The sequence below is a fragment of the Callospermophilus lateralis genome, chromosome 1 (genome assembly GCF_048772815.1).
Source record: "Callospermophilus lateralis isolate mCalLat2 chromosome 1, mCalLat2.hap1, whole genome shotgun sequence".
NCBI lineage: Eukaryota > Metazoa > Chordata > Mammalia > Rodentia > Sciuridae > Callospermophilus > Callospermophilus lateralis.
Genome location: NC_135305.1, coordinates 145,874,202 through 145,886,499, shown reverse-complemented (window position 1 = coordinate 145,886,499; position 12,298 = coordinate 145,874,202). Strand labels below are relative to the sequence as shown.

At 54.8% G+C, this 12,298-nt stretch overlaps 1 protein-coding gene across 4 annotated transcripts in view; it reads right to left on the bottom strand.

The window, feature by feature from the left end:
- Window positions 1-4,756: 4,756 nt before the first annotated feature.
- The window catches only part of Ssh1 (slingshot protein phosphatase 1), a 60,217-nt gene continuing 52,675 nt past the window's right edge, over window positions 4,757-12,298 (bottom strand). For 2 of the 4 annotated variants that reach the window (XM_077108889.1, XM_077108893.1), the window contains one exon: window positions 5,528-11,296. In XM_077108889.1, coding sequence (XP_076965004.1) covers window positions 10,070-11,296 — 1,227 coding nt within the window. In that variant the 3' untranslated portion in view covers window positions 5,528-10,069. Of the gene's footprint in view, window positions 5,469-5,527; window positions 11,297-12,298 lie in introns of those variants that run through there. The other 2 variants (XR_013155344.1, XR_013155343.1) reach the window with 2 other exon arrangements.

The following is a 12,298-nucleotide window of genomic DNA, read 5'->3' as shown; positions in this document are numbered from 1 at the left end:
TTTGTACTCATAACATGGTTCTAATCTTTATATCACCACTGTGAGGTTATTCCTGTTCTTCAGATGAGGAAACTGAGGCACAGAGAGATTCAATCACTCGTCCTGAGTGCATGGATTACAGGGCTGGGATCAGAGCCCAGGGCTGTCTTGCTGCAAAACCCTCAATGGACCCGTCATACTGCCAGGACCAACTCTGCAACTTGTCTAGCTCAGTGCCAAACGAGAAGCCTGCCCCCCTGGGAAGGAATCACTGGGGATTTCAAGACCGCGATGGAAGAGCATTGAAGCAAGTGCGGGGGCTTTGCTGACCCAGAGTCCTGTGCAGCTGGCCCGAAGCTGGCCGTGCGTTGCAGCTCAGTGACAGCTGCGGTCACTCAGAGGGCTGGGCACTATAGCCTGGAGGGGCTGGTGGGAGGAGTTGCAGCAATCTGAGAGCACTCTGTCTGCTTGGGGACCCTTGCTACCTCATTAAGGGGGACAAATGACCCTTCTCCCAAAGCATTATGCTCAGCGCCCTAGAACCATGCTTCTTGGAGCTCAGAGAGTACTTTTGAGCTCAATATGAAACCATCTTTTTTGAAAGATCTTAACATTTCCCTAATTCGGAAACAAATATTTTAAAATTTTATTATAATTTACATTTTTATTTATTTATTTTGGAACTGGGGATGGAACCCAGGGGCACTTTACCACATAACTACATCCCTAGCCCTTTTAATTTATTTTGAGACAGGGTCTCTCTGAGTTGCTTATCCCCTCAATTTTGCAGAGGCTGCCTCAGCCTCCCAGAGACGCTGAGATGAAAGGCGTGGGCCACTACCCTCGATTTGTTTCTTTAAGCGTTAGGATCTCACTGAGTTACCCAGGCTGGTCTCAAATACTGGGCTGAAGTGATCCTGCCTCAGCCTCCCAGGAAGCTAGGATTAACAGAGGTGCATCACTATACACAGGTAATGAATATTTTTACAATATAGTGAATGATATATTGTAGTTTTTTATTAAAGTAACATGATCCTGTTGCAGAGGTTTTGGGAAACAGTTATAAGAATAAAACAATGAGGGCTGGGGACATAGCTCAGCTGGTAGAGTATTTGCCTGGCATGCACAAGGCCCTGGGTTCAATCCCCAGCACCACACACACACACACACACACACACACACACACACTAAAGCAATGAAACCCAGTGTCCAAGGTTGGGCTCAAAGATGTGCTTAGCATGTAAAAGGCCCCGAGTTCTCAAACCCTTCCCATCCACGCCCATCGCTGTTAGCAGGTGTAAGATTCCTTTCTTACTGCAGGCCCGAGAGGACCCCCAGCCATGAAATCGCTTCCCCTTTTTCTCTCAAGTGCCTGGCATAGGCAGGGGCTCCAGACACTGAGATACAATTCCAGAACCGTGAAATCAGGTGCTCGACTAGCGGCACGTTTTCGATTCTTCTGGACTCTTCTGGAAAACTCAGGATTCTTTGATTCACAGTCCCAACATCCCAGACCTGGAGGAGACTGAGATGCAGCCCCTGTCCCAGAAGAACTTGGTTTGGCAATCCTGGGTGTCCCCAAGCTTCCAAAGCCTTGGAGAAGGAAGCTGAGGCTTCCTTTGGTGGAACATCCCGTTCACTCACTATCAGCAAGTACCCGCTGAAACCGAGCACAGTCAGCATCGTGCCCAGCAGATGAGGGGCCATTTTCTTTGGAAAGAAGATGGTGGGGTAGAGAGGGCATGAACTTGGAATTGGGGGCCTCTGGTCTCTGCCCCTTCCTGGAGGCATGCCCCTGGCCCATGTTACCTGGTCTGAGCATCCAGCTCTTCATTTGTAAAACAGGCCCAACGTCGGCTATAAAGATGAGCTCAGTCATTCATATACGGTTGGCCCTCCACGTCTGAGGGGTCCCCATCCAAGGACGTGACCTACCTCTCGGATTGGAAATATTTTTTGGGAAAAAATTTCATCTGTAGTGAAAATGTGCAGACCTTTTTGCCATTATCCCCTAAACATGACAGTGTAACAACGATTACACAGCATGGACAGTGCATTAGGTGTGGCGGGAAACCCAGACATGATTTCCTCTAGGGGAGGGTGCAGGTAGGTTCTCTGCAAATACAACCCCACTTCACACAAGGGCCTTGGGAATTCTGGATTTTAGTATTTGTAAGGATCCCTCAGGGACAGCTGTTTGCAAAACTATTGCCACTGGTGGAGATATAGTTCTTCCCACCATCCTCCGTTCCTTCCTCTTTCACCAGGACCCACAATACCGGTCATTCAGCATGGACAGGGTGCCCTACAGAGTGGGCCTTGCATCTCCCAGTTATTAGTTAATTCTCAAATTACTGGTCCCAGGAGGCAGGTGGCATTGTTCTCACCCCATTTTGGGGGGGGGGGTACTGGGGATTGAACTCGGGGGCACTCGACCCCTGAGCCACATCCCCAGCCCTATTCTGTATTTTATTTAGAGACAGGGTCTCCCTGAGTTGCTTAGGGCCTCGCTTTTGCTGAGGATGGCTTTGAACTCTTGATCCTCCTGCCTCAGCCTCCTGAGCCGCTGGGATGACAGGAGTGTGCCATCGAGCCCAGCTCTCACCACATTTTGATATCCCATGTCAAGAACCAGAGGGAGCTGCTCACTCCAATGCAACACTTTAGGGAGAATCTTTTTGGTTTTTTTGAGTGGTGCTGGGGATGGACACCGGGCCTTGCACATGCTACATGCCCAGCTCGGAGAACTGGACTGTTAGTGTCAGATGCCAGCACATCCTTTCCCAGATTGAGAGGCTGCTAATGTGTGTGTTGATCTTTTATTTGCTGGTACAGTTTACAAAAAAAAAAAAAAAAAAAAAAAAACAACGGAATTTGAAGCTGGAACTGGACTCTTCACAAGTACACTTCAGGGTGCACGAGCGGTTTCCCTTTAAAGGCAAAGCATGGTGAATAGGATTTGGGAGCCGGAGACCCGCTGTGTGTGGCCCCAGCAGCCTCTGGAGCATGCAGTGGGTCTGATTTCTTCGGGGCTCGAGGCTTCAGCTCTAACCCCTCTGCTCTGCTGCTGGGACCTAAAGCGGGGACAGGATGCATCTTCTGTTTGCTTATTTCTACTCCTGGGCCGGGAGACTCCGCTCTAGGGAAGGTTCCAGATGGGAGTCAGCAGTATCTATCTGGTTTATCACTCTCTGGATGTAACCAAAGGCTAATTCGTTGTGTTCTGCAGGCCGGTTTCCTTATCCATAAACCGAGGACGAGGCGTGTGGAGGATTCAGAGGGATTCCTCACGTCAGGCACATGGAAGATGCATAAGTGCAGCTGATTCTGCATTTGGGGATTCAAAAGCCATTCGAAAATATCAGGGGAAAAAAACCCCTGCATCACTGTGAGCAGAAGTCCTCTGTGAAGCCGCCCACGCCTGTCATCCCAGTGGCTCGGGAGGCTGAGGCAGGAGGGTCGCAAGTTCAAAGCCAGCCTCAGCAAAAGTGAGGCACTAAGCAACTGAGACCCTGTCTTTAAATAAAATACAAAACAGGGAATAGGGCTGGAGGTGGGGCTCAGTGCCCCTCAGTTTAATCCCTGGTAACCCCCCCCAAAAAAAACCCACCTAAATTTGCATGACTATACAGAGACTTCTTGTCACCATTCCCTAAGCAATAAACAAATATATACGTGGCATTTACATTGTATTCAATGTCATAAGCAATTTGGAGATGATTTAAAGTGTGGGGGGGTGTACAAAGACCATCTTACTTAGGGAATTGACATCTGTGAACTGTGCTCTCCATGGGGAGAAGGTTCTGGACCGTGTCCTTTTGGTTCTTGGCTTTAGGGTGCAAGGACGAGTGGCGTTTCTGGGCAGGGATCACTCTGCGTGCCCTGGGTGGACATCTCTTTGGAAAGGGGCTTCCTGACAACACGGGAGCCTTCTCTGCCTTCTGGAAGGTTTTCCAAGCATCTTGCCCCCAGGGGCTTCCCCAGACTTAAACAGGCACGTGGACTCTCCCCTGCACGCCCCCCATCCTGTAGGCGCCCCCCATCCTGTAGACGTGATCTGGGGCCACACCCAACCTGGATGTCTACTCTGAGATGAAAGCCAGGTAACACCAGCCAGTTGTGGAACATTCTGAGAACCCCCAATAAGCAAGGATCGGGGAGGCTTGGGAGCACCCATGTTCTCTGTTAGGTGACATGGTGCTGTCTCCCGAGAGCCCCTGTGGAACGTGATCAGATCCGTGAAGTGTGAGCCTGCTCAATTGCATCAGTCTTGTTTTGGTAGTTTCTAAACTCGGCCATCGGGATTCCCAGGGAATCGACATACAGATCGCTGGGCCCTGTCCCCAGAATCGGATTCACATTTAGGAACCAAAGAGAAATGGTTGGTACCTGCAGGTTGCCAGGAGGCGTTCCTAAGCCAGGGCCCTCCCCCTCCCTCGGCAGCGCTGGGGACTGAACCCAGGGCCTGGGTGGGCTGGGCACACTCTACCACTGAGCTACACCCCCAGTCCTGGGAGTGTCCTCCAAACACCTTATAGACAGGACTGCATTCTAGCGTGACAACACTAACCTCTGCTTTGAATTTCATACCTGATAAGCAGTTTCCAGCCATGATTTGGCCTCACATGTATACTCTCTGGGGGGGGGGGTTATTTGCTTGTTTGTGCAGCTTTAGCAACAGTTTGGATTTTAAAGGTTCCCCAAGGCCATGCCTTGAGGGCTTAGTCCCCAGCGGATGGAGCCTTCAGGAGCTGGGGGAGGGGAGCAGCTTTCTCCTCCAGGTTTTGGGCTGAGCAAACAGACGGATGGACCAGGACTGAAGCCTCCGAGGCCCTGAGCCAAAACACGACCTGCTGGGGATGGAGACCCAGCTTGGTGCCAGGGCGCTGGCCCAGGATGCCCCAAACCCTGGGCTCCATCTTCAGCAGCGTGGACGGGGCGGTGAGGGGACAACCGACCTTCCCCTCCTTCTGTGTATCTCGGGTTCCTTGTCACAGTGACAGAAAGGTGGCACACCCAGGGGGAGAGAGCGCCTGGTGTGACGTGAGCACGAGCGAGCCTCTGCCGTGCGCAGTGACCATCTCCTGCCATGGCAGTGAGCAGTCACCGGCCCCACCAGCCTCTGGTCCCTGCCATGTGGGGGGACCACTCCCACCTGGTGATCCTCTGGGGCGCACCTCTGCCTCTCTGATTTCTACTGTAATGGGGAGACCACCCCAAATCCCAGTCCCATCCTGGTGAGGAGCATTTTTTCTGGTGTACAAATGGCCACCCGGCAGAGGGCCTGTTCCTTCCTGACAGAATCAGGGAACGGGGCGCGTCCTGCAAAGACCTGACACTTCTCTTTGGTTCTCCCTGGTCTAACTTGTCCAGGGTTTTGGGCATAGAGCATAGTACACAGTAGGTGCTCAGTAAAGACTGTCCAGGATGATGATGATGATGAAGATGAAGAATCAGACTGTCTTGGCAAAGGCTGAGGAGGTAGTTTCCTGTTGAACAAATGCACAGTCATCAGGCATTTATAAAGAAAAAGTTTATTTCCATCACAAGAAGCACACAGACTATATGATACACACCAACGGAAGTAAAAAAAGTGCATTATGCATATTCTACCGCAAATTCACAGTACAAAAGATACTGCCTTTAAATATATAATATAAAAAAACAAGAAGAAAAACAATTAAAAAATCATTGATATAACACAACACACAGGAACCCACCAGCAGCTTCTGAAAAACCAAGGACTAACTCTTCCGGTGGCGTCCCAGTGGGGGACCTGTACCTACATTTTGTTGCAAAAGGTTTAGGACACTAAGAGAGGAAAGCCAGGGTGGCCAGGCGGTAGTCACACCTCTATGAGACAAGGGCACAGCCGTGATGGGGATGGCCAAGGGGCTGGGGTCAGGAGCTTGGCTGTGCCACTCCCCAGCTGGCCACAAACCAAACTGCGTACTTTCGTGGGCTCCCGAGGGACGCAGCCATGGCCGAGGCTGGCCTGGCCCCCGGAACCACGGGTGCTGTTTCTAGCAAGGCTCCCTGGAGTAGCTGTGAACACACCACGTCCAACTGCACAGCGGAGTCAACACGAGAACGGCCTAGGACAGCTCGTGTCCCACACCAACCACCACCAACGAGACAAATACCCAGTCACCAAAGACGAGAGCGCAACAGTCTCCATGAATACACAGTATTTGTAAACTAGGATTAAGGCACTGGATTGCAGAACAATGACCACGGTGCAGGGAGGCGAGGGGCAGCCATCTTCTCATGCGGCAGGACCCTGGCCAGGGCAGCGGCCCACGGGGGTCTGTTAGACGCCTGTGTCTGAGGGCGGGGCTGTGGCACCTACTGCAAGACAAGCACAGGGCAGGGACATGTGCATGGGCCCAGGGCAGCACCGGGCAGCATCACGTCACAATGGTCCAGATGATTGCTCCGTAGCTCGGGTGACATGGCAGATGTGTGGATGAGATATGACGCCCATGGTTGGAACCAGCTGTATGTGCTCAGGTATGGATGAACACACACGCCACACACCATGCAGGCCCAGGCACCGCAGAGGGGACCCCTTCCCCGGGCACTCAGTGCAGAGCAGGCAAGAGCAGAGCCAGTGGCTAGGTGTGGAGTGAAGCAGCCACCTACACGTGGCCTGTGTCCTGGGCAGCTAACCAGGGAGTAGGACCAGACAGGCGAGGCTGCCCTGAGCTCCCAGGCGTCCTTCCTGATCTACTTAGCACTTCTGCCAGAGGGGAACCCCGTTAAGTGGCCATTCAACCAGCAGGGTTGGGTGAACTGAAATCTGGGCCCAAGAATTCCTGGACCACAGAAAACAATGCCTGGGGCTGGGGTTCAGTTGGTAGAGGGTTCGCCTCCCATGCACCAGGCCGTGGGTTCAATCCCCAGCACCACCAAAAGCAAGGCTTTTCTTTTAGGGTACCTTGGGGAAGTTGTTTAGTATGATCTTCACTAAGTCATGTAGCATTTGTGCTCACTAGGGGGGAAGGGTCCCCACCAACCTTCCAGGATGGGCCTGGGGACAGAGTGCAGGGCAGGGTTGCTCTGAAGGTCTGTCCAACCTCAGCTCTCTCCTGAGGCACCCTCTGGGCTTGCAGGGTGGGACAGGACTTCAGAACTCACTGGAATGTTCTTGAGCTGGAGAAAGCAGGTGTGCGGGGAGGGGCTTGCACAGGGCAGCCACCTGTGTGCTTCTGGGGAGTGTCACCTGCATGAAGGGGCAAGGTGGGGGCAGGGGAATGGGCCTGCCAGCAGCAGTGAGCTGTCCACAGTCCAGAGGTTGGCAGGCCCCCAGCTGAGAACAAGGAGGCAAGGAAGGCAGAGAGTGAAACCTTTCTCGTGGGAAGTCCGAGCAGCCAGGGCTTGTTGTGGAAGACCCTGCAGTGGCTGGAGAGACAGAAATGGATCTCGGCCGGATCCCAGTCAGAGAAGGGAAGAACTGGAGCTTCCTCTCGACCAGCACCACCTCTGGCCTCCTGAAACCCGATAATCCAGGCACACCTGCACCAGCGCAGGACGGCTGCAGCAGGGCCACCCCGACTCTGGCACGATGCGCATGAAGGCCATGTGGTGGGGGATGCGGCCCCATGGGACATTTCCCTTAGTTCAACACAGGCATTCAAGGAAAATGACCATCGCCAAAATCACTTGCCCAGCACCAATCTCTGCATCCCTCTCTGCTCCTCTCCTGTCCCTTATGCTGGGAATCTCCCAAAGACTATGGCCACGCTCTGGCCAAGCTCACGGAGCACACTTTCTTTGCTGAGACCAGTGTAAATGTCATTGTCAAGGTGCCTCTGATCTGGCAAAATGCTTTTGTCGCACCACAAAACAAACCAACAACGACGACAACTAAAAAAAAAAAAAAAAAAAAAACAGTGGTCTTGGCCTCTAAGAAAACTCTTCATCCTTCTCTCCAGGATGGATGTGAACCAAGAAATCAAGAATGCTTCCCCCGCTGCCCTGATGACCTAACATGCTGGCTGTGGTTCCACAACCAACGGGCAAGTTTGCCAGGAGCCAAAGACCCCCTTGTATCTGTGATCTTCCCCACCCCCCACTCTTTAGCTGGTCAAAAGAAAAATTATAGCTTTCAAAACTTAAGTTTTCAAAAATATATCACTGTCCTCTACGGAGGTGATAAAAAACCAACAAAAGCCTGTCATCGCCAAATCTAAAGAATCATGTTGACACAAAACTTGATGTACTGCGTGAAACTGGATGTGGCAAAACATATTGAACTTGGTTTTTTTTTTTTATGCTTTTGTTGGCTGAGGATGAGGGGAAACCCCACACGGTGTCAAATGGAAGTGGATGATCACCTTTTTAAGTGCGTTTAACTGACAGTAGTGGGCCGGGCAGGGGTGGGGGGAACCTACAAAGTAAAACTGCAGACTGCAAAAAAACTCACGCTGCCGCGGGAAGAGAGCCCTGGAGAGGGTGTCTGCAGAACCCTGTGCCCCAGGGGAGTAAGCCCGGCCTGGACCCTGAACCCGCCAGGCCCTTCCAGCACAGCCGCTCTGGGGCCCAGTTCCCACCAGCAGGAGATGGCGACTCACGCATCTGCTTTTGGGGCTGCCGTCCCTGAAGGCTTTGGGTCTCACTGAGCATATCCAGATGATCCGGCCGAGGGCAAGATGGAACTGCGGGAAGCTTCTGTGATCCCCCCACCACACACTCCTCCATCCTCCACGGGAGACCCTGGTGGGGGTGGGCTGTGAGGCCTGAACACGGGGGGGGGGGGGGGGGAGGGTTTGGCTTGAGGTGTCCAAGAGCCAGAGGAGGACTTCAAATTTGTCCCACTTTTTCCTACTGGGTCATGGGCTGCCCTGTGTCATCATATAAAACCAGGGTGGTTTATACAAGGGTCTGGCAGTACCCACCCAGGGCTTCGGGGGCCACAGGTGCCTGCTACCATTAGTTTCTTGTCTCACAACCTTAGAGAATGGAAAAGCCCTTCTCAGCTGAGGGGGCTGCACACCAGCCCCTGCCTCGCTCCCAGGCTGCTTCTCTCTCTTCAGGATGTCCCCGCATCTTCCTCGCTCGCTCAGGACCCAGCCCAGACCGGGTCACACGCCCTGCTGAGCTCACCTGATTCCTCGAGGCGCTGCCCAGAGCGGAGCCCAAGGAGACTTGGGCTGTCACTGCCTCTGCCACGGCGCCGCCGGAGAACTGGAAAGACAGGAAGCAGTTCTCCCCACGGGAAGTGGCGACTGGAGACACCGAGGACGAGGACGCTCTTCCTGTCCTTCCCGGTCGCATTCCTCTCAGAGAAGCTGCAGCGAGTAGCTCCTGGAGCAGGACCCAGGAGAGGTCTCTGCCCCTGAAATCCCTTCCCTTTCCAAACACTGGAAAATGGGACCCAACAACCCTGAGGGGTGCTCCTGGGAGGATCTACCTCCTAGAACCGCAGCCCCCCAACCCGACCACGCCCAGTTCAGCAGCAGGAACAGAGAAGCAGCGTCTGGGGTCCTCGTCCCTGAAATAGGGGCGCTGAGGGTATTGCACACGTTTCCCCCAACTGACCCCAGTGCCAACCCAATGCCCGTCAGCCGCACCGGAGCCAGGGCGGTGGCGCTCCTGGGGTCCCCACCAAAGGAAAAGCCAGTCTCCCTGGAAACCCCCTTCTGACAGCAGCATTCCCCGGGATGAGCCCTGGGAATCATCATATTTAAAAAAACAAGAAGCACAGCGAGAACAGAGGTAGGACTAGGCTGCCATCGCGAGTGTCTTTGAGGGTGGGATGAGCGGGGAATGTGGGCACAGGGACGGGGCGTCACCATGACTCCTCTTTTGCATGTTGCAATAAAACATTTTGGATGTGTGCATATCTGAACGTGCTCTTGTTGATTCAGTACTCTTCTCAGAGCCGGGACTTGGGGACAGAGTTCTGCGTCTCTGACAAATCCCCGTACCCGGCACCTCCCCTTCCTTCCTGTGCTGCCGTGTCTCCTCCTCTCCATGGCAAGAGCGGGAGGCTCAGGTGACTTGGGTTCTTTAAGACAAATCAAGATGTAAGAGGCGGGTCAAAACCCATGAGCAACGAGGAGGGATCGCATGACGAGTCTGTCGTGGGTCAGCTTTTGCTCACCCAGGAGGGGCTGTTCAAGTTTCCTGGGGCGCATTTCCCTGATGGCTTGGAGGCCGGGTTCCTGGGGACGGCCTGGGGGTCGAGCAGGCAGGAGGGTTCGCTCCACTTGGCATCTTGGGAGTCGGCGAGGGTGGAGGCGTCCGCCTCGCTGGATAGGTCCTCTGTGGAGAAGTTGAGGCTCCCGAGCTTGGCAAGAGAGTGGGAGCGCTTGAGGGGGGACGACACGGTGAGGCCGGCCAGCCGCAGCCGCGTCTCGATCTCCTGTGTCCGCTGCTTCACCAGCCCTGGCTTCCCGCGGACACTGTGGATGCTGTCACTGCTGGAGCTGCGGGTCATGTTGGAGCTGAGGGACGAGGAGGTGGGGGTGTGGCAGATGGTCCTCAGGAAGTCTCTGGAGAAGGTGCTGGAGTGGTCCAGGCGGTAGGGGAGGGGCGGGGGGCTCTTCAGTGAGGCTCCTTCCACGGGTTGGGGAGCAGCTTCTGGCTTCTCGTCACCCCCTGCGTGGCCGGGCAGAGCTGGGGGCCCAGGGTCCTGCGGGGCGGTGGGCTCCTGGCTCTCCTCGGGTATGCTGGCCTCCAGCCGGCCGGGGGCGCTGTCTGCAGGCAGGCTCTTGAGCCTCTCCAGCTCCTTGGTGTGCTTGCGGACCAGGCCGGCCTTCTGCAGCTGGATGATGGATTCCTGGTGCTGCATCAAGTAGCTGTTGGTCGTGGGCTTCTCGGATTCGCTACTGAACAGAAGCCTCAGGTCCTTCGCAGGCTTGGGATCTTTCTTGGGTGACAGTTCTTCCTTCACCACTTCCATGGTGGGAGGGTTCTTATCACAGTGAGAATTCTTCAACAGGAGGGACTTTGGCAGGACTCTGGGGGTCTCTCTAGAAGGTTCTGAAATGCTACCTGTTAGCTCCGGAGCAGCTGCGGCTCCAGAGCTGCTGGCATCAGGTCTTCTGGAACCTGCTGGCGGTAGGAAGGAGAGCGCATCAGCCACGCCAGAGGCCGGCTTCTCCAGACCTCGGGACCTGCTGGACATGTGGGGTGCAGGGGAGGATGTGAGGTGGGGCAGGAAGGCGGGCTGGGTGCAGATGGCGGGAGCACCTGGGTCCTCACACCACTCCCTGAAGGCCTCGGGAGCTCCGCTGGCTGCAGGGTACATGCAATCAGCACAGGATTTATAGGATGGCTTCACTTTGTTCAGGATCCCAAACATAGCATCGTGCTGCAAGGGGACAAGAACATTGTGAGACGGAGCACCGTGAACCAGGGACCAGACACAGGAGGAGGGCAGGCGATGCACAGGGGCAGACCCTGGAGGCGCACCCCTTCACTGCAGTCAGCGGGAAACGAGAACTGGAATCCACCTGACTGTGACGACGCAGGTCAGAGAAGCCTCAGAGACACAGAACCACGACCCTGAGGCTGAGGCCCAATACTGGGGTTGAGGCAGGACCTCTGGAACCTCCCTTCTCACCTGCACAGGGTGCCTCTTGGACAGGCTGCGGTGTCCCGGGGAAGTAAGGCACCTACCCTGCTCAGTACCAGCTCACGGCACTGAGAACAAAGTGAAATAGCGAGTCGGCTGCAGAAGTGGAGCCGGGGGTCTTCCCCTTGCAGAGATAATTTGCATTTGGGGAGCACGCAGCCCCTGGAGGGAGCCCTTCCTGTCCAGCCCAGCTAAAGGAACGGCACTAGTCACGGTCTCCACAAGAGAGGGAGCAAAGGGCAAAGACAGCGTTTGGAGACCCCAACCCAGACCTAGACACAGGTGCCTCCAGGCCCAGCCAGACCCACAGAAGACGCCATTTACACTGTTTCCCAGGGAAACCCTCAGCTATCCGGAGTCTTCTGCCAGGTGGGACCACCCTTCACCCCCTCAAGTGCCAAAGGACTGACTAGTCGGGAGTTGTTCTTCTGGGCTGAGGTGGAGGCAGGGAGATGGAGGGCAGGCGAGGGGACCAGCACTCTGTCCCGCGAGGTTCTGGAATGGTCTGAAATGAAGCCTTCCAGGCCGAGGGCTGGAGGAGGTGCTCACGGGAGGAGGGCTTCTCCCTGAACCTCCAGAGCTGCGCAGACTCAGTTTCCCAAGACAGGACGTCCTGGTGGCCCAGCACTGGAGGAGACCCGGCCCTGCCCTGGAGACTGCAGGGGATGTGCGGTGGGCATGGGAGCGGGCCCTCTTAGAGGACGTCTCTCTGCCAGGAACCCTGGGTCGGCTTCTGGG